Source organism: Phoca vitulina, unplaced genomic scaffold, assembly GCF_004348235.1.
Source record: "Phoca vitulina isolate PV1807 unplaced genomic scaffold, GSC_HSeal_1.0 scaffold25, whole genome shotgun sequence".
Lineage (NCBI taxonomy): Eukaryota > Metazoa > Chordata > Mammalia > Carnivora > Phocidae > Phoca > Phoca vitulina.
Window position 1 is genome coordinate 43056138 of NW_022589728.1, and position 27523 is coordinate 43083660.

Below are 27523 nucleotides of genomic sequence, written 5' to 3' on the forward strand. Positions count from 1 at the left end.
CTTCTTGAATGAATAATAAATTTTTGGTATTCCGTCTACCACCTAAATCAAGGATGAGACCAAACAATAAACCCAATTTCATTTAAGTTAGCTTTAAGTTTTTAATGGACATAAAATCAATCTATTGGTTTCCTTAAGCTCTTTCCCCACTGCCCACTGCCCTGCCCCCCCGCCCCCGGCAGTGGAATACAAAACTACAGGGACTCTGTATCGCTTAGGCTGTGGATTATGAGTGCTGGGAAGGCAAATAAGTGCCTTATTATTCTGATTATTTTGGAAATAATGCATTTTTCACTAGAAAGACTAGAAGCACTGGAAAGCCAAAGATTTTTGGTGCAAAACTGTGAAGGGACTTCTGGATGGATGTATGCTCCAAGGGAGTTCTAAGTTAAGAAATTCAGGCTACTTGGAAGGAAGCAGTCAGTTTGCTTTGTAAAATTAGTTATTAGGGCTATGTAAGGGTTAGTGAGTGAAATATACTAATCTGAATCTAGATTTGTGCATTTATATAGATCTTACCCTCAACACATAAATTATTTCAGTAAATGATTTTTAAGTCTTTATCGTTCTTTCATTTATTGAATAAACTTATTGAACACTGGCTTTATGCCAGCTGGGTGCACATACTATTGGTATAGAAATGACTAATACATAGTTGCTGGTATCAGGGGCTTACAACCATCACAAGCATCATATGATTCGCTGCAGGGAATGCAAAGATGAGTCCTGAAGCAACTGTTGCATGGATTTTAAAAAAGTATATTCATACAATAGAATATTATTTGGCAATAAAAAGGAATGAAATATTGAAGGGTGTTAAAATATGGATGAACCTCAAAAACATTAGGATAAGTGGAAAAAGCCAGTCACAAAGGACTGCATTTTGTATGATTCCATTTATAGAAAATGTCCAGAATATGCAAATCCATAGAAATAGAAAGTAGATTAGTAGATTAGTGGCAGTGGTGGGACATGTGGATGGGGTGTGTCTGCTAATGCTGTGGTGTCTGTCTTGGGGGTGATGGAATATTCTAAAATTTATTGTGGTGATAGTTGCATGCCTTTGTGAATATACTAAAAACTACCAAATGGTACACTTTAAATGGGTGAATTGTGTGTTAAGTGAATTTAATCTCAATAAAGCTAGTAACAACTAAGGAGAGGGAGAGAATGAGTGAATAATGGAAGGAGTAGATAGATCTTTCATATAATTTGCCCATGAGGGAAATAGAGAAATGGGAAGGTGGTAAAGGAATATGTTTTATTTTTATATTGATTATCTAATTTACACAATAGTTTCAAGTACACATTCTCAGTTCATCCTTACAACATTGCTGTGAATATATTATACAGATAAAGAGACTGAAGCTTGGAGAGCTTAAGTGACTTGCCAAAGAATGTACAGCTTAATAAGAAGCAGAATGGGTAATTAATTAAACTCATTTTTTTTTTTTTAGGAAAGCAGAGCACAAGTTGAAGGATTGATTAAGAAAAGAGGGACTGGGCGCCTGGGTGGCTCAGTTGGTTAAGCCACTGCTTTTGGCTCAGGTCATGATCCTGGAGTCCCTCGATCGAGTCCCGCATCGGGCTCCCTGCTCAGCGGGGGGTCTGCTTCTCCCTCTGACCCTCCCCCTTCTCATGCTCTCTCTCTCTCTCATTCCCTCTCTCAAATAAATAAATAAAATCTTTAAAAAAAAAAGAAAGAAAAGAGGGACAATGCCTACTGAGATGGGAGAGTAGGAACAAAGACAAGATGAAGATATAGATACTGAGAATTCTCTGATTCCAGAAGCTCTTCTTGTCCAAATTACATTTTTAGCATGGTTTACTTTTATGCTTTTGTAGGGTAATGTATTAATATATTAATTTTTTTTTTGGCTAATGTATTTGTAGACTAGTTAAGTATTTACATATTAAATTCCTTGAGGACAGGGAAATGTCTATATCTTTCAGATCCTTTCCAGTACATGTGGGGCCTTGATTATCCATTTATTTGCCTGTGTTGGGCAACTGTATTCTGAAGAAAATCAGAGCTCATTGGCTACCAACCAGTAGAAGTATGGTGGTCATGGATTTGGACATGTGTTTTTCTTAGTCTTAATTTTGTAAGAGGATATCAATTGTCTTGTCAATATGGATTGCCCTGCTTTGAATCGACAACATGGACTACACATTCACTCCAAGTTTTTGATAATCTATCCTTTAACTCTTTGTTTTTTAATTCTCATCAAATCATTCTCTTTCCCCTCCATTGTACCCCTCTGTCTGTCTACACATCAAATCATTCAGCAAAACCTATTGATTCTGTTCCTAAAATATATTGCAAATTCATTCCCTTCTTTTTTTCTTCTGTGAATTAGGCCAGGCCGCCATCATCTTTGTCCAGGTCTTTCCTTTCAACTGGTCTCACATCAAGTCTCTCCCTTCTCTACTCTGTGAATGCAAGACCTGTATTCTTTATATGAACATTCTATCATATGCCTCTTGCCAGGTCCTCCTGCCTAGAAAAATTATCATCACAAAGAGCTATCTTTTAATATACATGTAAAAAACTCATTCAACAAATGTTTGAGGGACAACTGTTTGCCACACACATTCTTCCATTGACCATATAACAAATTCTAACTCTACCATGACCCACAGGGCCCTGCATGATATGGTCTTTGGCTTTTTCCCAGACTTCATCTCATGTTTTGTTTTGCCCTTTCTGTACACTCCAGACAAATGATCTTCCTTCAGTTCCTCGGAAAAGTTTTCCTGCCTTAGGGCTTTTGGAAGGAGTACTCTTGTCATCACTCTTCTTAGTGATAGCCCCTTAGCATAATCCTTCAGTTCTCAGTTTAAATATCCCCATATCCAGAAGAGGTTTCTGTCCCCCTCATTCTTTAGTTAGCTAGGAATGATAGAAAGCTCAAAATAATAGCAGTAGCCTAAGCAAGATAGAAGTTTCTTTCTCTGTCATATAAAATTCTAGGTAATTGTGCTCCATGGGTAGGAACCCATACTTCTGTCCCGATGTTTCTTTTCAACTCTACCTCATGAAAAGATGGTGTCTTCCATCTGCATTTGAGTGACCAGGAAGGAGTCAAGGGGAAGATAAAGACATGCCTCCCCTAATAAGTAACATGGTCATACCTATCTACAGAGAAGTTGAAAATGAGGTCTCTTTTTTTGTTGCTGTTTGTTTTTACGTAGTCATGTTCCATCAGTATTAAATGGTTCCATTACTGAAAGAGAGAGAGAAAGAGGATATGGGGGAAAGGAACAATGTCCCCATATGTTGTACTTGTGGTAGCAATGGACTCTTGTCTATTATTATATCATATGGCATTTTCTTTATGATGACCCACAGAATAACTTTTATTGTTCGTAAATTCGTGCTTTTCCTGAGCAACTGGTTTGTATTTCTGTTTTGTGCCTGATTATGTTTCACTCTTTGCTTTCTTTGCCAGGCAGTTTACAGCTAAATTTATAGTCCTCTCTAGCAACTGCACAAACCTTATGACATGTATTTTCTTATATAATATTAACAATGGTATTATTTTACTACACCTGCATTCTCTTCATTCATTTATTTTTATTTTTTCAATGTATTTTTATAGGTCTCCTCAAATTCTTTTGGTAATAAAGTTGGAAACAAATAAATGCAGTTATGAATAGATAAATACCCTGTGTTTAATGAGGACTATGAAAGTATCTATATCATAGAGTTGTTGAGAGAATCAAGAGTTAATGTAAACAAAACATTTAGACCAGTGTCTGGTGTACTATAAGAACTACATAAATGTTTGCTCAGTATTCTTATTATAATTAAATCTTTTCTGAAGTGACCACCAAGTAAGCCTCCTTGAAGAGACAGTCTTAGGAACACTCTCAAATTAGGTTAAATGAAGAGGGAAAGGATAAAGTTATATATTTAAGGGTCACTCATCAACAATTATTCTATGTCTACAGATTATAATCTGTGTAGCAGCTAGCAAATGCATTGTGCTGTGTCAGATGATATGCTAAAAATCTTAGAGATGGTCTCTAAGACAGTTCATATATCGGGTAGCTTGGCATCTTGTAGACACAAATATATGGATGACTAATTAGATTCAATTACTAGAAGGACTGTTGCTCTCTCTCTACCTTTCTCCCAGTTAGGGATAGAAAGTTTCCATCAGATAGATCTGGGTTTGACTCTTAGATCTGCAACTAACCAAACTCTGTGATAGGTTAAATCTCAGTTTTCACCTCAGTAAACAGGAACAACAATACCTACTGCATAGGGGCATAAGGATTACATGAAATAATGCATGTAAATAGCTTTGCATGGTACCTGGTCAGAGCATGCATATAATAGTTATTCCTGTTATCATCAGTTTCATGCAAATCTTTTGAACTGAAGAATTACTACCTTTCACTTCTTGGATTTATACTGAGTATAGACAAACTTGATTTTTTTTTTCTTTAAATATTTGAAAAACCTGCCCTACAATCTGGTAAGTCTACAAATGTTTAAATTTTTACTTTTCCATCATGAAGTTGTATGAAATAGTGGCTTCTCAGTATGGTTCAAGGCTAATCAATGGTCCACATGGGTTCTTGGGAACCATGCAAGCTATGGGCTCCTGTTGCATTAATGTTTCTATTAACATAGCATTTCTGCTTAAGTTTCTGGTATGGATTAATAAACTATCAGTGGTGTTTCAATGACGCCTGTTTTTCATTAATTGGTAGCTCTTCAGAAACTCATCAAAAACTTCCCATTCATTTTGTGGAATTCAGATGGTTGGGGATGAATGGTCTGAGAGGCTCTTTACTCTGCCAAAGTAGATCATGAAAAATATGGTCAATTTAATTGAACACAGCAAACACACATTGAATTCAGAACATGGGAAAAGCATTGTACTGCATCCTGTGACAGTATCAAGACATTTCCCCTGTGGTGGCCATCTGTTGTTTGCTACCCAGCATGCGTTTTCCTTCTGTTTGGGGGTGGGTGACTTCCACCCACTCCCAGCCACGTGGTTTGGGTGGGATTGGCCCTTTACCCAAGTGTAGAGGTGAGCCTTGCTTGGCTTAAGGTAGTCAGCACATCCCATCCCCAAGACCATAGTTTTGGATTCGGAGTGGGCATATAACACATGGTTTTAAACAGACTTGTTTCCTGGGGCTTCTGGAAGAATGAAGCTTGCTCTCTTTTTCCCATGGGAACTTCTGGAAGAGACACTCCCTCTTTCCTTGGGTAGTATAAATAAGGATATGAGGTCTGGGAGAACCTAGAGCTGTGAATGGGCAAAACACCACACAGATTCTTAAGATGAAAGGGGGCAATACCAGGAGCCAGGAACTCTCTGAGGCCAGCCCTTCTACTGGTCATGTGAGCCAATACATTTTTTTTTTTAGGTAGGCTCCACACCTAGCATGGAGCCCAACACCGGGCTTGAACTCATGACCCTGAGGTCAAGACCGGAGCTGAGATCAAGAGTCAGACACTTAAACAACTAGGCCACCCAGGTGCCCCACCAATACATTTCCTTAAGCCAATTGGAAATTTGCTCAAGCCAGTTGGGGTTTTCTATCACTTGCAAGTATGAGAATCCATATGTGCTTTGATCTCAGCAGTTAGAAAAAAGATTCATGATAGCTGCAACCTACGTGTTACAATTCAACCTACGTGTTACAATTGTTCTAGAATACCGATTCATATGTGTAAGAAAACTTGATACAGGGACTAAGATTATTATGGAAACAAAATTAACCAATGGCAAGTTTTTATTGAAATGCCTTGAGAGAAGGGATCATATCTGTTTGGTCTTCTAGAACCATTCTTGGCACATAATTAAACTCTCAGTATATGTTGATTGAATGTGTGAGGTTAATAGTATGCTAGATTCTGTGTTTCCCACGTAAAGGAGACCTTCTCTTTGTCATTGGGGCATTCCTGATTACAGGCTTTACCAGCCATAAACTTTCTTTTGAATATATATTTATATATGTTTTAATTAATAAAGTTTATTTATTTAAGTTTAATTTTTTTTTTTAGAGATCCTAGAATTAAAATTTATTTTTTAGGGCAGCTTAGGTTCACAGCAAAACTGAAGGGAAAGTATAGAGAATTCTCATATACTCACACCCCCTGCACATGGATAATTTCTTCCACTATCAACATCCCATTCACAGTGGCACATTTGTAATTAATGAACTTACATTGACACATTATCACTCAAACCCATAATTTACATTGGGGTTCACTCTTGATGTTGTACATTCTATGGGTTTTGACAAATGTTTAATGATACGTATCTGCCATTATAACATTGTACAGAATAGTTTCATTGCCCTAAAAATCCACTGTGCTCTGCCCATTCATTTCTCTCTCTCCCCAGCTCCTAGCAGCCGCTAATCTTTTTACTGTTTCCATGGTTTTGCCTTTCCCAGAATGTCATATCGTTGGAATCATAGAGTCTTTTTAGATTGGTTTATTTCACTGAGTAATACGCATTTAAGTTTCCTCCATGTCTTTTCATGGCTTGATAGCTAATTTCTTTTAAACATTGGATAATATTCCACTGTCGTTAGGTACCTTTATTTATCCACTTACCTGGTAAAGGATATCTTGGTTGCTTCCAAGTTTTGGCATGTATGAATTGAGCTGCTGTCAATATCTGTGTGCAGTTTTTGGATGTAAGTTTTCAAATCCTGTGGGTAAATAACCAATGGGTGCAATTGCTGGATCGTACGGTGAGAGTGTTTAGTTTTTTGTGAAACTTCCAAACTGCCTTCCAAAGTGGCTATACCATTTTGCATCCCCACCAGCGATGAATGAGAATTCCTTATGCTCCTTATCCTCGCCAACATTTGGTGTTGTCCGTGTTTTGGATTTTTGCCATTCTAATAGGTGTGTAATGGTATCTCATTGTTTTAATTTGCAGTTCCCTAATGATGTATGATGTTGAACAAATTAAATGTGGTTAATGCTCTTGTACTTAAATCTCTCCTGCTTAAACTTCATGTTGATGGTTTTGAATTGTAATTGTAGAAGGATTTATGTCCTTCCAGCCAGTAGACTTTAATAAATAACATTCAGGAAATTTTCCTGTAAGTCCTATAGTTCTGATATTTCCATCATGTCTCTAGAATCTTCTCATGGCAAATTGCTGTGTCAAACTGAATTATGAAAGTGAGTCAGGTTTCTTCTTATTGAGGGCGAAAATTCTGTTTTGCTACGGTATTTTTTCTCCAAGTTTTACTTCTTCAAGAACAGCATAGGAAGTTAACATTTCAAAACACAGCTGAATGAAAAAGCCCATTTTGGAATGCCAAGCTGTCATAGAGTTATTTTATCTCCCTGATATAACACTATAATAACATTATTCTGTACTTGATATAAACATAAGCACACCAGTTTCTATCATTTTTGCCCTTGGTTTTTGGAGATGGAATTTAGAGGGAAAACACATTTAGATATGAAATATTGAAATCTATTGAAAGTATATAGAATTATTTAATAGTACAACAGGGCTGCTTGTTTCTTTTAGAAGTGACATCAGGTGGGTTAGCTAACCGAAGCTGCCAAGACTGTATTTTAATGATCTCTAGGGTTTATCTCTTACTTAAAATTCTTTGTCATTTAGTCTGCATGTGTTAAATCACTGACACTTGCTAAATTCTTTTTCAGATTTGTTGGTTGTCTACTGTTTGGTGTTGATCATTTGATCACTTTGATGTGTGATAGGAGGAAGAAAGTAGTTGTCTAATTTTCACTGAACAGTTGTCCCTAAGGTATTAAAAATATTCATTCTATATTTTATCTGTCATCAGCTATAGATTGTGAAATGTTCTGATAGAAACTTTAAATTCAGGGCTCCTACTTTAGTCAGCTCTCACTCAGTATTGCAGTGGTAACAAATAACCCCCAAATTTCTGTGGCTTGGACCTCCTAAGATATCTTTCTTTCTTTCTTTTTTTTTTTTTAAGATATATTTATTTATTTTAGAGGGGGGGAGGGGCAGAGAGAGAGGGAGAGAAAATCTCAAATAGGCTCCACACCGAGCACAAAACCCGACATGGGACTTGATCCCAAGACCCTGAGATCATGACCTGAGCTGAAACCAAGAGTCAGACACTTAACCGACTGAGCCACCCAGGTGCCCCTCCTAAGATTTATTTCTTGTTCACCTTGCATATAAATATATAAAGTTGGTAGTGCCTTTGCTTCTGCCTCAAGTATCTTTCATTCCAGGATCCAGGCTGAAGAAGTCCCCATCTGGGACATGTCATTCTTGTGGCTGAAGGAAAAGATCTCTTAAAAGACAATCAAAGCTTGCAGTGGCTCTTTAAGTTCCTGCTCAGCTGCGGCCATATACCTTTCCCATTCCCATTCTAATGGCCAGAGCAAATCTCGTGGCCAAGCCCAGCATTGGTGTCTTCCAAGAGAGACACTGCAGTTTACAAGGCAATTGATTGGCATGTGTCATTCTCTTACAGAAAAGGGGAGGGGAGATAATACAATATAGCATTAGTATAATTCTAGATAGGGCCACTGGTATCTTTTTCTATCATGCCCTGTTCCTCTGCTGCTTCTCTGAAAAGTCCTTTCCCTGTTCCTCTCACACATTCCTCCTTCACCCCTGTTTTTTTGTTGCCAAGTAGACCCAAGAAACCTCCTCAGCTTCTCTGCCCAGCCTTTTGTGGCATCTTTATGATATAGTGCCTACATGATTGCTTTAGTCAAAACTGACAAGAAATCGCATAGCCTCTGGAGCTGTCTGATGTGATAAAGAATAGTTCTGCTCTGAGCCAGGTAGGCTCTGTATTTGCTGATTATATCCATTATTTTTGTTTTATTCCTGGTGATTGCTTTGAAGTGAAGTTTTAAATAAATCAGATAATTACTGCTTATATCCATTTGATATATGTCCAGAACCCTTACTAACCTTACTCTTACTGTCTTATGTTGCTTTATAGCACACGTAACAATTTTTAGCTCTGTCATCTCATCTGATACTCACAAGAATCCTGATGGTGTCAATAATACTGTGATTCCCATTTTACAGGCTGGGAAAAGTTAAGCAGCTTATTCATGAGCAAAGGCTAGTGAGCTCTATAGCCAGTACTCAAGCCAGGTTACATAACAATGGATGCTTTTTGTTACTGATAAAGAAATACCCTGTTTTAAGCATATCTGGAAGAATGCATAATGTAGTATAGAAAATACTTTGTAAAGAAGTTTTCGATGAAGATCATTGTTTCACAGATAGGATTCATCTTAAAATTAAACAACAAAAAAAGTCTTTGTTTTGATAACTAAATTTCAGTTTACATACAACTTTCCCCAGGAAAGTAATCATTATATAGATTGGGTAATATGGTTATGGAGTACAACACTCAATGAAGCTGATTTCCCCATTGCAGTAAATGGCATCCCCTCCATACTCTTGCTCAGTGGTCTGTCCAGTCTTCTTTTTCTCCACCGCCCTGCCCTCCTCCAGCCACTACTGCTCTCAACTGGAATGTGGCAGTTGCCCCTAAATAGCCCTCCATGCCTTTTCTTGCCTCCTCCAAGCCTTCCATCACACTAAGACTAGTGGTATTTCCAGCATGTAACTCTGAATTTGCCTGACTTCTCTGTCCCCACCCAAATTCCTTACTGCAGCTACAGGGCTCCCAGGTGATGTCACCCTGCCAACTGCCAGCCTCCTCTCATGCCATTCTCTCGCTCACTCTGTGTCTTTAATCTCCTTCTCTCTTCTGCTCCCTGGCTTCCTCCTCTAGTCTATTGAGACTCCTTCTCAGATCCCACCTTCTCAGCAGAGCCAGCCATGACCCCCAGACTACGATAACTAGTCCTGTGTCAGTCGACCGCAGCCAGAAACTCACCTCCATACCCCCGCATGCCATCACTAAGACTTGTAGATTTTCCTTTTTAAGTATCACTGAAAGCTGACTGACGTACGTAGGACCTTCCAGCTGCTCATTTCCATGTATGTCTAAGAAGATAATGTTTTTTGTGGAAGTCCCCACTCACTCACACCGGTCACCATTACAAGGAAATCCTCAGGGGTTGAGGAGAAAACAACCAAGTTCAAACAGGTTTCAAAGCAACCATATTTAAGACAACCAAAGCAACTGTGTTTCAAACACAATACGCCTCATGTTTTAGACTATAACTGGCTCCCTGTGATAAATGCTAAAATTAATCGAAGTGCCCCCAAAGTGTGACTGCCTTTCATGCTGTGGCCTGACCAGTGGAAGCAGTTTGGAATCTCTAAGTGATCGGATTGCTAAGGATTGGTTTGTGCTCCATGCTTGTTGCCGTTGTGTGTTGCGGAGTTGGGTCCCCATACTACTTGAGTGTGCTACATGACAGGTCGAAGTAAACACAGAGGTCCTGTGGTGGGTACCTCTCCATTATACAACAAAATGTGTAAGTTCTGTATTTTTGAGGCCAAAGTAGACCAGTCATTTCGCTTGTGGCTAATCCTTAGGTGTCAGTGTGGCAAGGCGGCTTGTAGTACACTGCTCCATCAGCCAGACAGCTGCCTCTTGAGACTTGCTGATAATTCGCTGTGCCCATGGATTTTGATGAAGTCAGGTCTGGGCTTGCTCTCCAGGTAACAGACCAGGTTTAATTTGAGCCAGATCTCAGGAGACAGTTTGGAGAGGGTGGGTCACACGCCTGCAGCTATCCTTGGAGGGGTGCACTATGCCTCTTGCTCTTCTGACTTTCACTCAGCTAATAGCTGAGTTTAATATTTTTTTCCTGAAAATTGTTTCAAGGAGACTGTTTTCCTTGCCTTCTTGGAACTCATAGAATGAGAATAGGGGTCTGTAAATATCTTGGTTGAGAAGTAGAAGATTTTAGAGTGTCTCTTTGTCTGTTTGAGGGCCTGGCAGGAAGCCTCCTATTCACTGTAAATGAATAGATGTTTTGTCTATTTTTGTCTTCCCTTCTTTGTTCTTTTCCTAGGAATGCCCTTTTCTTCATTTTTAGGCTATTGAAGTCTTCTAAGGCTCACTTAAAGTTTCATCTTATAGGAAACTTCCTAGATTTCCCCCAGTCAGAATTAATTTATTATTTTGTGAAATTTTACTGTGTACATTCATTTAGACTTGTGACATCCTGTGATCTTTTTAAAGTTCTTGTTTACCTACTTTTCTCCCCCACATTTTCCAATTTTTAAAATGATTATATTTAAAATTCAATTTAATTAACATATACTGTATTATTAGTTTCAGGGGTAGAATTTAGTGATTCATCAGTTGCATATAACACCCAGTGCTCATTACATCAAGTGCCCTCCTTAATGCCCATCACCCAATTACCCCATCCCTCTACCCACCTCCCCTCCAGCAACCCTGTTTGTTCCTTATAGGTCAGAGCCTCTTATGGTTTGCCTCCCTGTCTGTTTTTATCTTATTTTATTTTCCCTTCCCTTCCCCTATGTTCATCTGTTTTGTTTCTTAAATTCTACATAGAAATTATATGGTACTTGTCTTCCTCTGACTTATTTTGCTTACCATAATATACTCTAGTTCCATCTGCATCTTTGCAAATGGCAAGATTTCATTCTTTTTGATGGCTGAGTAATAGTCCATTGTGTGTATGTATGTATGTATGTATGTATGTAATATGTATGTATGCATGTATAGAAAAGTATATATGTATGTGGTATATATATCACATCTTCTTTATCCATTCATCCATCCATGGACATCTGGGCTCTTTCCATAGTTTGGCTATTGTGGACATAGCTGCTATAAACATTGGGGTGCATGTGCCCCTTCGAATCACTATTTTTATATATTTTGGATAAATACCTAGTAGTGTAATTACTGGATCATAGGATAGTTCTCTTTAACTTTTTGAGGAGCCTCCATACTGTTTTCCAGAGTGGCTGTATCAGTTTGCATTCCTACCAACAGTGTAAGAGGGTTCCCCTTTTTCCACATCCTTGCCAACACCTGTTGTTTCCTGAGTTGTTAATTTTAGCCATTCTGACCCGTGTCAGGTGATATCTCATTGTCGTTGTGATTTATATTTCCCTGGTGATTTTTTCATGTGTCTGTTAGCCATTTGTATGTTTTCTGTGGAGAAATGTCTGTTCATGTCTTTTGCCCATTTCTTGACTGGATTTTTTGTTTTTGGGGTGTTGAGTTTTATAAGTTCTTCATAGATTTTGGATACTAGCCCTTTATCTGATAAGGCATTTGCAAATATCTTCTCCCATTCCATAGGCTGCCTTTTAGTTTTGTTGATTGTTTCCCTTGCTGTGCAGAAGCTTTTTATCTTGATGAAGTCCCTATAGTTCATTTTTGCTTTTTTTCCCCTTTGTCTCTGGAGATGAGTCTAGTAGGAAGTTGCTGTGGCTGAGGTCAAAAAGGTTGCTGCTTGTGTTTTTCTCTAGGATTTTTTATGGATGCCTGTGTCATATTTAGGTCTTTCATCCATTTGGGATTCATTTTTGTGTATGGTGTAAGAAAGTGGTCCAGTTTCATTCTTCTGCATGTGGCTGTCCAATATTCCCAGCACCATTTGTTGAAGAGACTGTCTTTTTTCCATTGGATATTCTTTCCTGCTTTGTTGAAGATTAGTTGACTATAGAGTTGAGGGTCCATTTCTGGGTTTCCTATTCTGTTCCATTGATATATGTGTCTGTTTTTGTGCCAGGACCATACTGTCTTGATGATTACAGCTCTGTAATACAGCTTGAAGTCCGGAATTGTGATGCCACCATCTTTACTTTTCTTTTTCAACATTACTTTGGCTATTTGGGGTCTTTTCTGGTTCCATACAAATGTTAGGATTGTTTGTTCCAGCTCTGTGAAAAATGCTGGCATTAATTTGATAGGGATTGCACTGAGTGTGTAGACTGCTTTGGGTAGTATAGGCAATTCAACAATATTTGTTCTTCTGTGTTCTTCTATAGATTTGTTAATCTATGAGCATGGAATGTTTTTCCCTTTCTTTGTGTCTTCCTCAGTTTCTTTCATAAGTGTTCTATAGTTGTCAGAGTACAAATCTTTTACCTCTTTGGTTAGGTTTATTTCTAGGTATCTTACGGTTTTTGGTGCCCAGATTTTCCAATTTTTGAGAAAAGGACTGAAACTTGGTCAAATTCATGCTGCCCCCAATGTCCAGTATGAAGCTCTACCCAGTAGGAGGGCTATAAATTTGTTGAATGAATTTGAATCTTTAAGGCTTGTTCTTTAATGAGAAGGACGTTGCACAATTATAATATTCTCCATAAACAAGTAGACACTCAAAAAGGACTGCTCTGATGTTCTTTTATCTGTCTTGCCATGAATTTGCAATTTCCTTACCATTTCAGGCCAAAACACTGAGTTTCCAAGAATAACTATTTTCCCTTCTCCATAACTGAGTTCAGGAAAAACCAGCCATTCCACTGGACCTAGTTATCTTGTGTAGTATACTCAGTATAAGATTATGCAATAAGAGTAAGAAGCTAGGTTTCCTTTTGGGTGGGGCTGGAGTATTTCCTGTTTGGAGGCTAAATCTTCTGAAATCAGAATCAATTTTCTAGAACATACCACATTGAATTGAGCCCCAGAGACATGTTTTTCTGTTTGTATTCTTTTCCTTTCCTTTTGATAATAGAAGACATTATAAAAATTCTCACTTCACTATCTTCCTATTCTTAGCTTTTCTTGGGGGGAATCCAGTCAGAAGATACTAAGTTTGGAGTCTCTTTATCAAATTCTTCATAGAAAAAATGATCTGAGCCAACACCACAGCAGCCAGCATCTGTTGTCTCTAGAAGGAGACCACAGCAGTGATTATGCACAGGGTAAGTCGCTTACAAAATAAATTGATCAATTTAAAAAATTAGATGTGGAGAATAAAAAGGCACCTGAGGATTTTTACAGTTTTTGTGATATAATCAGCTGTAGCCAAGAGAGTTGCTTTATAATGTGAATATTCTTAGCTTCAGTCTCACATTTTCTTTAGAATTAACTATCATAATCCTTTTCATTACTCTAACAGAGTCTGAGGACTCTTTTCCTAGAGTGAAGTCTCCCTCCCAACTCCTCTGTTAATAGTTTGGGACGTAATGTGACAGTAGTACTCTGATTTATGAGTCAGATCCTGGGTAGCCTAAGAAAAATAAAATAACTTAGGAAGACTTTTTATATACCTATTTATTTTTCCTCTTTATTCCCCTTAAAATGAAAATACTGAGCCTTTCTGTTTTACATTTGTGAAAGAAGATAGCAGTGCAATTAATAGGAGGAGCATGATCCTTGGATTCAAATCTCAGCTTCAGGGCACCTAGGTGGCTCAGATGGTTAAGCGCCTGCCTTCGGCTCAGGTCATGATCTCCAGGTCCTGGGATCAAGCCCCACAATGGGCTCCCTGCTCAGCAGGGAGTCTGCTTCTCCCTCTTCCTCTGCCTCTCCCCACTGCTCCTACTCTCTCTCTCTCTGTATCTCTCTGTCTTAAATGAATAAATAAAAAATTCTTAAAAAAAAAAAAAGAAACCACAACAAAAAAAAACAAATCTCAGCTTCAACACCCAGTAGTTGTGTAAATGTATTTTTCTGCATATCAGTATCCTCCTAATAACTACTTTGCAATTTCTCTGGCCATTGGTATAAACAATAGATATTCAAATATAGCTATTATTGCTATTATCATCAATTATCCTGACTTACAGAAATATACAAGTTCCTTGGAAAGTATACACTTTTGGAGAGTGATCAGGGATGGGGTATTATTATACTTTAATTTTTTCTTTTTTGGTTTCTTTTCCTTCATTCCGTATATGCATATGTACATGTATTTGTGATTATGAATGTGATTATGAATGTGTGTGTGTGTGAATTTCACATACTGTGTGTCAGGCACCATTTCAAGCACTTTGATAACTTTTTATTAACGAATAAAACAGATAAAAAATTTTACCTGCTCATGGAGCTTACATGATTGTAGTAGGTATAGCTGGAAGCTGATAAATTCTATGGAAAAATGAAGCAAGGTAAGAGGAGAGGGAATTGGGAGTGGGTTGCACTTATAAATAGGGAGGTCAGGGTAGGCCTTAGTGTGAATATGACACTGGATTTGTGTTCTTAGGGGTTTTCATGTACTCTCCTCGAGAATGGAGAATGGGGAGAAGGGAGATGAGAACACAGAAAAGAATAGGAGCCTGCTGATTTGTAGGAGAATATGAGTATTTCCTTTGTGTAACATGTGTCCAAAAAAAAAAAATAATACAGATGAGCGAAGTCTTCCAGGTGGCCTTGTTTTATTTTATTCAGTTTGAGCAAAAATCTTCCCTTAAATGCTTTTTCTGCATACCCTGCCATCCCAAAAGATGGATACTGAGTACAGTCCACTTGGTCTGTGATGGCTGCCGGAGGTCATCACCATGACTCTCGCATCCGTTACTGAACTGTCATGCAGCAGGGTCCTCAGGGCCAACAGAGATGCTTTAGGCTATTTGCCTACATAAAGGCTGAGTCCGCAGTGGTTGTGAGTTCTACATCATAGCTACTACACACATACGGCTATTCAAATTAAAATAAGTGACATTAAAAATTCAGTTTCTTAGTCACATTAGTCACATTTTAAGTGCTCGAGAGCCATACGTGTCTAATGGCTACTGCGTTAGCACAGATAGAGAACATTTCTAACACTGCAGAAAATTCTGTCAATATTTGTTATTTTATGTGTTCCTATCTCTGACATTGTTTTTTCTGGTACTATCAGCTTCCAACTGTATCTCTTCCTTTTGATTTGTTGTTTCTCATGGTTTATAGGTTTAAATACTAGATTTAGAATTTTGTGTGAAGTAAGGGTAGAGAGGCTCTAACAGAGAGCAGAGGAGCTTTCTTATGTTCAAGTCCTTGAGTTGTCATACTTAGAATTTATATTCCTATTCTGACTGCCCCAAGGCCTTTTTTGCTTGGTTATTGTTATGCAGCTGTGCTCTGGGTGGTAAGAGAATCAGACTGCTGAGTTATTATCGGAGAAGTGCTATCAAACTTTAAAGGTAAAATTGCACTTTTATGGAAATACTTTAGATCCAGTCAGTGGTACCCTACTTGGAGCGATGCTATTCAAGGAGTGTTTATTGACTGACTGCCTACACACGTACACCAAGCACTGTGTTAGGCCCAGGAGAAGCAAGCAAAAATGAACATAGCCTCAATCCTTGATATCACAGTTTATGTGGTGGAGAGAATCATAAATAGGCAGAATTTCAATTATCCAGTGCCCAGGTAGGCCCAGGATACTCTGAAAGCCCAGAGGAAGATGGTTCATAAGCCAGCCTTCCCTGGGGGTGGCGGGGAGGGAAATGAGACAGGAGATCAAAGGCCAGAGAATGCTTCCTAAAGAAGAGATTCTTAAATGGCATCCTGGAGGATAAATAGGTGTTAGTCACATGATGGAGTTGGGGGAATGAGATGAACAAAACATGATGTACCATAGTGTGAACAAAGATGCTGAGGAGTGAACTGGCATGGTGAGAGCAGGAACTTTTAAGTGTATTTTTGATGGAATTCAGAAGAAAAGGGAGATTGTGTTTGTAGAGAGGGACAGGCTTTGAATGGTATGTTGAAGTGATGGTTTTCAGCAGAGCTGGAGAGGGGCAGGGCAGGGGTGGTAACGTAGGCTGATTACTCAGTAGTTCAGGTAGTTCAGGCAGCTCTGTGGAGGTGGAGTTTGGGGGAGCTAGGCTGGAGGCTGGGACACCAGTGGTGGTAGGTGCGTGGAAGAGGAGGGAGCCATAGCAGGCCCTCGGTCCAGAGGTAATGAGAGCCTGATGTGAGAGTGTGGAACAGAGCACCTGGGTTCAATCAACCTTTAAGGCATAAAATTATCAGTATTTGAGGTTTAATTTGATGTGGTGGCTGAAGGAGAGAAGAGGAGTCAGAGATGACTCTAAGCTTTCAGGAAAGCAGTTAATTTGAACTGTTCTTCCATGTTTACAGTCATAGGTTTTGACCTGTTGCTTCTACTAGTGATTTGCTTTGGCCACTGTGGTGTCCAGGATGGGTTTTGGCTGTTCAAGGCTCCATCACATTCTCATTGGTTAAAAGAACTTGAAGCACAGACCATAGTGAAGTACCACCCGCCTATGACTTTAATTCTGCAGCGGCCTATGAAAATTTATAGAAATTTGGCTTCATTTCTAGTGGCTCCAATCCAGATGCCAAAATTACCCCATTGCTGGGACAGCCTTTGGGTGGACCACTGAATCTGTTATTCATTACGAACAACTGAAAACCATCAATAAAATTCTTGTATTATGCCAACAGTAACACCAGTCAAGTATTAAGGTAGGTTTCGGAAAGTTACGAATCTCAAAATCTGTCTAGCTGAACTCTTATTTGTATGTTTATACATATTTACTTATCATGTGGAAAAGCTAGTGCCTTCCTTTTTATAATTGTACATTGCTTTTTTTTAGATTATAAATTAAATTCTGAGTTCTGAATGTTGGTGGAGACATGCTTATAGATCTGTAGTCAGTCACTTTAAAGTAAAAGTACAAATCGAGTCCAGATAGGGGAACCAGAAGTAGGAGTGGAGCCAGCCCAAAGGGTCCATTACAATGGGGCCTATATTGAAAGCAAGAATTCTCTCATACCTGTAGTGCATTTTAAAAGGATTTTCCAAGTAACAGTTAATATTTTAATGACATCTGTTAACCTTCCAGAAAAACCTAATTCTCCATTTTGCAAGATTAAGGAAACATGCCAAATACATGTTGATACTTCTGCTTTTATTGACATATTTCATGACTGCATGGCTAAAGCCACAAAAGAGTAGGCACCGGCCACTTTCTTTTCATAGTTTTATTTAGTCACTGACCTGGTTTTTGATGCTGAATATCTTCTCCTTGTCACTCAAACTGCTCCATCAAATTGGATCTTCAGTGGTCTGGCAGTTTTGAATGACTTCTTGGAGGCTGTGAAACCCTGTTCCCTAATCAGGAAGATCTGGGTGAGTCTTGTAGGAGGAAAGATGGTGCATCTCTTCTAAGTAAGACAACAGGATTATGGGACAATTACAACATCTTCAGAAGTTTTATCTGGAGAATAGTGATGTGTTTTGGTGATGAACAAGTACTGTAAGTTGAGAAGCATGGGAAGTTTTCATATTCTTTAAGAGTGTTTTGTATAAAGGAGGAATGAAAACAAGCTGACTTTTTGTAGTTCTTGGTAGAGGTTACATTAACTATTTGTCAAAAGTTGGATTTTTGAAGATTCTTGGCTTCTAAGAACATTCATCATGAGCTGCCATTCTTTGTATGCTGTCCATGAAGGTTGTTTAACAACATGTCAAAATAACTTTATAAAAAGGTAAATATATGTTTCATTAATCCCAATGGGAGCTTTCTGAAGTGCATTTTCTTTATGAATAATTAGTGTCATTCTGTGAAACTCATGATTTCTTAGGGTGGGAAAGAAGGGGTAAAAAGCTATCTTTTCAAGCCATTTGTGATTTAGTACCAGCTGGTCAAGTGAGTTGAAAAACCTTCTGAGTCATATGTCATATTATTTTGAATGCCTTTTCTCTCTCTTGGGAAACTGGCTAACCTCTGCAGTCTCTCTCCCATGGCAAATCACTGTAAAACTTTGATCTTCTCAAACCAGCTTGTCAGATGTAGCAGATAAAGCATGTATGACCTTTTGTGTGCCAATTCAACCTGGCTGGTCGGAAACCATAAGTTAATCCTGTATGACTTTTATTTCTAGGCATTACGGCAGAAGTTCTGGTGGTGACCTCTTTCGAGGAACTGCAGAGAAGGGCCCAAGAAGCAAGAGGGAAGATTGTTGTTTATAATCAACCTTATGTCAGCTACTCGAAGACAGTGCAGTACCGGGTCCAGGGGGCAGTGGAAGCTGCCAAAGTGGGGGCTTTGGCATCCCTGATTCGATCAGTGGCTTCCTTCTCCATCTATAGGTAGGTCATGGTGTTCATTTGAAATTCTTTAAAAAACCAGGATTGTCCATGAAAGAGGAGCCCTTATGAAATAAAAACAAAGCATTCAAATGAAAATACTGATTGTTTACGGAATTTTCCCCCCATTCCATATTTGGTCATTTGTTTGTAACATCTTCTTTGGCCTTTTTAGGATTCCTAGCATTATTTGTACATTCTTTTAAAAAGCTTTCCACATCCATGATGACCCCATAACATTCCTTATGTAACCAATATGTTATGTATTTTCATTGGAGGGAGAACTGAATTCACGTCTGTGTTTCATCAAAGATTCCTTATGACTTCAGAGGAAGCCAGGCCTTTTCCCATTGTTGCTAGAGAAGTGAAATAAAAATAAAGTGGGTAACATGATGGGAGTTGTCTGTGGTGTAGTGGGAAGAGAGGAGGAAGCAGAGGATCTTGGATATAGACCTGGTTCTGCCCCCAAACAAGTATGTGGCCTTGGGAATGCTCTTAAACTCCTTGGGTCTCAGCATTCTTCACTGTGAATCAGCGATGATGAAGAATTATATATTTACAATGTTTCTTTGAGAATAAATGAGATGAACTTACGAAAGATACTTGATTTTCTGCAAAGGTCTAGTAAGTGTTTTGTGGTATTTAAGGGCAACATAAGTTTTGTCTTTTTCTTTGTAGTTCTGATTGAGGTAATTGTGAATTGCTTTATTGACCCTCAGTCTTAGGATAAAATTTAGCATTGCAGTGGATAAAAGTTCTAAGACTTGACCTGTAGACATTTGGCCTAATTTAATAGCTACATATGGTAGTGTCACACATTAAGGGTGAAGTATTTGATGGACATAAACATGGATAAAAGAAGCACCATTCTAGTCATAGTCTGATCTCCCAAAGATAAAAAAAAAAAGAAAACAAGGCAAGCAGAAACAATTGCAAATAGGGTTTATTTGGGTTTCAAGATTAGGTTAGTATCTACTGTAAAGGAAAATTTATTCTATACAATTTTTGTCTGGAGCTGGAGACATAGCTGTTTGATCTTAATTAGCACCCTGCGCCCTTGAAAATAATATAATTGAGGAGACATCAGCCAATAAGAAACCAACTCAGAAGGGAGTTGTCCAAAATCACAGAGAAAAAAGGAAAGGGACATTTTTCTTTTATGGGGATAAGATTTCTTCCCAGGGAGGAAGATGGGACATGTTAAAATCACTTTTAAAAGTTTTATAAGAGAGAAACTAGTTCTACTGATGTCATAGTGCTAAAATAATGTTCTTTGTAGAGTCTAAAGGTTTGGGGACTCGTGAAATAATCTTTGGCCCATAGTCTTTTGGATGGTTAATCTTCCCAGGAGGGAAGTCCTAAAATGGTTAGCTTACTTCCCAGAATACCTCACTCGCCCCTTAGAATAACATACTCCTCAGCAAGCTGTGGCCATTCACTATGATTTCACTGGTCATGAGATCTAAATTATGTAGTTAGTCTGTTGCTTTGTGAAATGGGGTGATTGCCAAAAATATTTATTTAAGAACTACTACTCATAAGACTAATAAACTCCCAAATGACTTAGTATACTGCAATCTGCCAGGGTTAACTGACATTTTTTTTTCTGGTATAATGAAGACGTCTGGAAACCAAGTCTATAACCTGGGAGCCCCAGAAAAATTATGCCCAGCATAGAATGTAGACATCTATTGTTAACCTCTAATATTTGGGATCAACAAATTCTAGTGTATACTAAAAAGACATTTTTCTTTTTCTTCATATTTCTAGATCTAGACTGATTATAATTTTTCATTGATTTTATAGCTAACCATATTTCACTGGACTCTTGACTTTTATAACTTCGTATTTTTGACATTTATAAATACATAATAACATTGCCCTTTACACAGTACTTTAGAATCTTTGACATACAGCATCTTACTTGTCCTGACAGCTTAGTAGACCTAGCAGAAGGGGCATTATTAGCCCCATTTTACAGATAGAGAAATGAAAGTTCAGAGAATTCAACATGTTACCGTGTTTAAGTCTTACATCTTGAAAAATAAAACTAAAATGAAACAAACTCTGCCTCTTTGTCCACTTCTAGCTAATTGTTCCTTAGAGCTAATTTTCCTTAAAAGAGTATTTTATGTTCCTGTCTCTAATTCTTCATCCGTCATTCCCTCTGCACACCATTTTAATCTGGCTTTGCCAGTATTGAAATGGAACCTGTTAAGGTCACAAATAGCAACTGTAGTTGTCAAATATAATGGACATTTTTCAGGCCATCATTTTACTTCCCCTCTCTGAAACATTGTCACTGTTGACTGCTTCCTAAATATCTCTTTTCTTTGGCTTCTATGGCTTCTCATATTCTCTTTCTCTTTCTTGCTCTCACCCCTTCCCTCTTTCCTACTTTCCCTCTTCCTCTTCTGTTTCCCTGGCTTCTCACTCTGAACATTCTACCTGAGCAGTCCTGTCATGCTTGTGACTTCCGCCACCATCTCTACTGTGACACTTTCCAAACCCACCTCTCCTTCCCATACCACTGCCTGAGCCCTAGGCCCTTATATCCCAACACCTCCTGATACGTCTTTCAGATGTTCCATAGCTATCTACACTTCAGTTTTCTTCAAAACTGAACTCATCTTCTTACCTCTTTAGCCTGCATTTCCTACTTCAGGGAAGAGAGTGTCATCTATTATGCCTACTAAGCTAGATGGTTCTTGAGTACTTTTTGTTCTCTTCTCTTATCCATCATTTCTGGTAATTACTATGTCTCCTAGGTCCTGCTCTTTCTTAGTCATTTCAACAAACACATATTGAGTAGCTCTATTTCCCAACATCACTCCACATTCTAATAGTCAGGAGTCACTAACACTTTCCCGATGTACCACGTTTCCTCAAGGTTTCATGACTTTCCATATGATTTCTCCCTTGTAGCCTTCTATCCTCTTCCTCACTGTCTCATACTGTCCTTTAAGATTCATCTTAAGTGTTTCTTTTTCTAGGGAGCACTCCCTGATATCTAGATCCAATGCAGGCGAGCCACGTCTTTCTGGTATTCCCACATCATCCTGTGCATACTCTATATCGTAATGTCTTGGAGGTAGTTGTGGTTCATGGTATGGTAGGGTACACTTACAATTGTAACAGCTTCAAATCTCAGTCACCTAACACAATAGGAATTGATTGACTGCTCACATAATGGTTCCCAGAGGGTGTTCAGCAGGTGGCCTTCTGCTCCTTCCCATCTTGTGACACCATCGCCTCTAAGATCTCAGAGTCCTCTTTTGAATCCAGCTGGCAAGTAAGAAGATAGAGAAAGTTGATAATCAAACGGGAGGTTTTCCATGGCCAGGTCTGGACATGGCGTACCTCACTTCTACTCACATTTCACTGGCCAGAATGAAGTTATGTAGAGGTGGGGAAATTTGGTCTATCTTTATGCCATCAGTGAAAGGTAAACTGTCCAGTCCATCTGAACCACCTGACTCCACTCTAAGTTCCAGAAAGACATTAAAAAATATATATGTGTATTTAATATTATATTTAATATATGTAAATATATACAAACATATTTATATATATTTAAAACCTCTATATCTCCATCATCTAGTTTGTTTGTTACATAATAGTCACTCAGGAACAGTTCTTTTGAAGGAATGAACTTGTCTGAAATTGTATAGTCAGTCATGGCAGGGCTGTTATGATAAACGTGGTGACCAGATTCTAAGTACTCTCTGACCAAACTGTGTAGCCTCTGTATAATAAGTTCAAAACAACCTGAATTTTTAGAGCACTTTGCTCTGTATTTAAGGAAAATATCCAGGTGCCCTATATTGCCAGATTATGTCTTTTTTCTGCCACAACATTCATGAACAACGATGTTTTAAATTGGTAATTGAATAAAACCACTCCCTTCTCTCTGACAGACATTTCACCTGTAGTTCTATGGGAGTGGTGATACAGGATTCTGGTTAGGAGTAGTGTAGAGATCAGCAACCCTAGAGAACAGAATATAAATTGTAATTAGTTTCTGCTCGGCTTCAAAATCAGAGAAAACCCCTAAGGGGCAGATAATGTATTTGACCAGTTTAACTTGACACTTGTCAGCGCCGTTAACGATATTTGTCAGCCATTTTGGAAGTACAACAGTCACATGGTTACATGACAGATATCCTTAAGAAACATCTGTAAAACATCCATTACTTGTTGCCTTCAATATCTCCAGGCTCATTGTTGCCATTTCTCTGTATTGCCATTATTAGTATTCTTGTGCTCAAATTTTCTTCAAAGAGATTTTTTTCTTTATTGAAGTTTTTATAGTGACTTTTGTTCACCATTAAGTATCAACTGGGACTCTCATTAGATCTTTTTTAGTTTTTCTGTATGTAAAATACCTTTTGCCTTGGTCAAAGGAGGATATTTTAAGGATAAATGTAATTATTAATTTAAGTTCTGCAGAGGAACCATTTGTCTTACATTATTTCTCAAATTAATTAGTTTTTTAGTAAATATTTATTGAGAGCTTACCAGTGCTCAGAAGTTGCCAAGCTGTAGGGTTATTAAAATGAATTAGACATGGGGCGCCTGGGTGGCTCAGTCGTTAAGCGTCTGCCTTCGGCTCAGGTCATGATCCCAGGGTCCTGGGATCGAGCCCCGCATCGGGCTCCCTGCTCAGCGGGGAGCCTGCTTCTCCCTCTCCCACTCCCCCTGCTTGTGTTCCCTCTCTCACTGTGTCTCACTCTGTCAAATAAAAAAAAAAATCTTTAAAAAAAAAAAATGAATTAGACATGTTTTTTGTCCCTCAGAAATATTCTATCTGGCTAAAAGAGAGGAGGGTAAGCTTAAAATATAAAACTAATGTAATCTCTTTTTACATTTGGTGCTAAATGAGTAATGGGGGAAAGGAATGAAGGAAAGAAATGAACATTTATTTAGCAACTACTTTGTACTGTGCATCTCTGAAGGCTTAAATAGTTTGTTTCAATTAATTCTTTATGCAATCCAATGGAGGCAGATAACTGGTATCTCTCTTTTACTGAAAGAGAAACAGGTTCAGAATGCTTAGATAATCAAATTACACAGCTAGTGAAAGAACTAGGATTCATAATTAGAGTCTCTGGTTCTAAATTCTATGCACTTTGGATTGCACCAAGCAACCCGAAGAGCCAGTGCTTTGGAATCTAAAAGGGATAGCAGAAATCTGATTAGAGCTGGCTACATAGAGGATGTAGATTTTGGGTATATTCAACAACGAAGTTGAACTCGAATAAGAGAAGGGGGGGGTGTAAAGACATTCTATACATGATCAAGGTGGGAATGCATGATGTACTTGGGTACTACACAAGTAGACCAGTATGGCTGGAGCCAGAAGGTTTCATAGAAGATCAGGGAAATGTAATTTTGGGGTGAATGGAAGAGACCAGGTTATGAAGAATCAAGAGTACCAGTTTGGGGAGTTTTGAGTTTTATGTGGAGGAAATGGGGAATCATTGAATGTGGTAGAGCTGGGGGGGGTGATGTTTTAGAGCAATGTTTCTCTAAAGATGGTCTCTGGATGGGGTGCCTGGTCTGGATGGGGCACCTGGGTGGCTCAGTCATTAAGCGTCTGCCTTCGGCTCAGGTCATGATCCCGGGGTCCTGGGATAGAGCCCTGCGTAGGGCTCCCTGCTCCGCGGGAAGCCTGCTTCTCCCTCTCCACTACTTGTTCTCTCTCACACTCTCTCTCTCTCTCTCCCTCGCCTCTCGTGCTCATGCAGGTGCACGCACTCTGGAGGAAAAAAAAAAGATGGTCTCTGTAACACCGTCGTCAACCTTACCTACCTCACCTGGGAGCTTGTTGATATGCAAATTATCAGGCCCCACCTGAGACCCATTAAATTAAAAAAACCTGAGGGTGGGGCTTGTGGTTTAACTGGCCCTCCAGGTGATTCTAACGTATGTTAAAATTTGGGAACTACTGTTTCAGAAAGATCAATCGGGTGACTACATAGCCTGCTGTGAGAAGGAAAGATAGGATAGTGCTCTAATAATGCAGATGTGAAATAATGGGGGCATTGATGATGGCAGTGGGAATGGAAAGCAAGAGACAGCAAAGAGGGATAGTGTGAAAAAGTGATCAGAACTTGGTTGTATTTGAAGGGGGACTGGAGGAAGGGTCAAAGTTTACTGTGAGGCAAGGATCAAACCATGGGATGAATCTGTGTTCAGTTCAGCCCAATATTTAAGAATCATGAGAGTTACATAGAAATAGGAGTCTGTGGTTTTGGCAACATCTGGTGTGTTCCATAAGGCAGACCAGCGGATTAGATAAGTCTCCAAGTCCGTTTAGTTGATGGGTTGTACTCTTTCCAGTCTGTGGAAGTTTCCTGGTTTCCCTCCACCCAGGTTGGTGACCGGAGAATGTGGAGAAGTGTTGGGGGTCAGGAGAGGGAGCTGATTGCAGGCAACATGAGCAGCTTGGTTTTTAGACATTTTGAGTTTGAGGCGACTGTGAGAAGTTCCATTAACCCGGTTTTTATATTTTGTAAGAAGAAAACAGGTAACAGGTAAGCATTTCCATTTCTCTGTTATCTACTTTTTGGATCACCCAAGGCAATTTAAAATTCTAGGCTGGCTTCCTTGCAGTGCGGCACACCTTGGGACTCCTGCCTCCTGCCTTCTCAACGTGCGAGCTCGAGAATGCAAAGTGATTTTTATATTAGTCCAAGTAAAATACAATTCAGAAGGTAACTCTACTGAGGCCAAATTGTCTGTTGTACTCCCACTGCCAAATACACATTTTCTTTCCTAGTTATTTTCTCCATTGCCCCAGATAATTGAACACAGACTGTAAGTTTTAATCAGCTAAGGAAGCAAATCTCCCTCCACTTCACTGTGAAAACTGCATCACCACGCTGGGTAAGAATGCATGGAGGTGGCGATGAGTTGTTGATAGAACTTGCTTTGTAAATTCTCCTGGTTTATGTTTTATATCACTTGGCCGTCATGTAACGTGTTATTAATAGAGGATAGTGAAGAGGAAGAGGAGCAATCCAGTTTGAGGATGACTAAGACCTGATTAAACATTCAGCTGGAGAGAGCGAGACGAGTGAATCCAGGTGATGTTTATGGAGTGTCAGAGAGGGAGAATGTTATACCATCTGGTGAGAGAGCTGAGAAAAAGTCTATAAATCAATCCCTATAATGATACTTAATTAATACTGAGTCGATAAATGACATAATTGAAGCGCTGGTTGGGCTACATCGTGGAGTTAAATAGCTTCAAAGAGGGCTCTGATTAAAGCCATTACAATTTATAAAACATTCTTCATCTTAAGAAAGCATCTTGATGAGATTTAACATGAACATTTTTGTAATCAGAGGGCCAACTTAAAACATTCAGAGCAGAGGTGAAATGTCTTAAGAGGTCTGTTTTGGGGGAGTTTTGAAAACCAGTTATTCCCAGAGAGTAAAAAAAGCTTGTCCCCCCACCTCCTGTGGCTTTTTTAATGGGAGAAAATTAATGCTGCTACTTCACACTTAGACCGTCTTGGATTTTTGATGTCCTGGTGGTTTGGTTCTTTGGCGCGACCTTAGCATAATTAGCTATCAAGCTTGATTTAAATTGTTTTGAAATATTGTTGCAATTTGGGGGGCATATGTGCCTGCTGGGGATTACAAAATAAGGAAGATACCACCATGACTCAAAACCGGGCAACTGGGCCAGCCTCCATTAGTAGGTTCTTTTCCTGCCTTACATTGTTTTTGCTTAATTCACTCTGAAGCTCATAACAGATGCACAGTAATCAAGCAGAAGGCCAATTCTCATCATTTATGCAGGTGGAGGGCCACTGTGCTCCCGCGGGGGGAAACCAGAGAAGACCCACACCGAATGCAGCATTTTTTTTTTTTTCTTCTCATCATCCTTTTCTTTCTCCCCTCTCTGATTTTGAAAGGCAGATTCTTTTTAGAACGCCTTTGTTAGAAATTCCAAAATGTTCTTTAATCACCGAAATCTTATTATTGCTTCAGGTAGTGTGACAGGCATACTTCCTCATAATGGACAGAACTGGGCAATGACTCCCGAGCCCCTGCCCCCCTGGAGTTTTTGTTAGCCATTTGCCAGATGTGTGACCTTGGCAAGCTGTGCAAACTCTGTGCCTCAGTTTCATCTGTAAAGTGGGGGAAATAACTGTACCTTCTTCCTGGTGTTTTGTGAGGTTTTAAATGAGATGTTGGTATTGCCTGACACGTAGTTTTACATACGTGTAAAGTGGTGTTGATATATAGTCTTGTTAAGTAATGACTGGATATACTTATTGACAAAAAGAGGAAGGAGGGGAGGGAAGTGTGGAGTGTCAGAGGGAGGGAAGGAGGAAGAAAAAAAAGGAAGAAAGGAGGGAGGAGAAAAAACATAATTTATTCGGTATCACTGTTGTCACTGCGGCCCTCTGCAACCCTAGCCCTATTTTGTCATTTCGATCTCCCCCTATTTAGTTTGTCCAAACTCTGGGTGACGTGTTTGCTAGTCTTTTTCTCTCTCTGGACTGGAAGTTCTCCTGGGGACATACTTTGTGTCTTCTTCATCTTAGTGTCCTCAGGGCCATGCTTAAGGCCTGGTACACGGTAGTGCTGGAA

The 27523-nt window shown here is 39.0% G+C and overlaps 1 protein-coding gene across 1 annotated transcript in view; it reads left to right on the top strand.

The window, feature by feature from the left end:
• CPQ (carboxypeptidase Q) overlaps window positions 1-27523 on the top strand; it is a 443268-nt gene that overhangs the window by 125485 nt on the left and 290260 nt on the right. The window contains exon 3 of the mRNA XM_032421783.1: window positions 18712-18919. Coding sequence (XP_032277674.1) covers window positions 18712-18919 — 208 coding nt within the window. The remainder of the gene's footprint in view (window positions 1-18711; window positions 18920-27523) is intronic.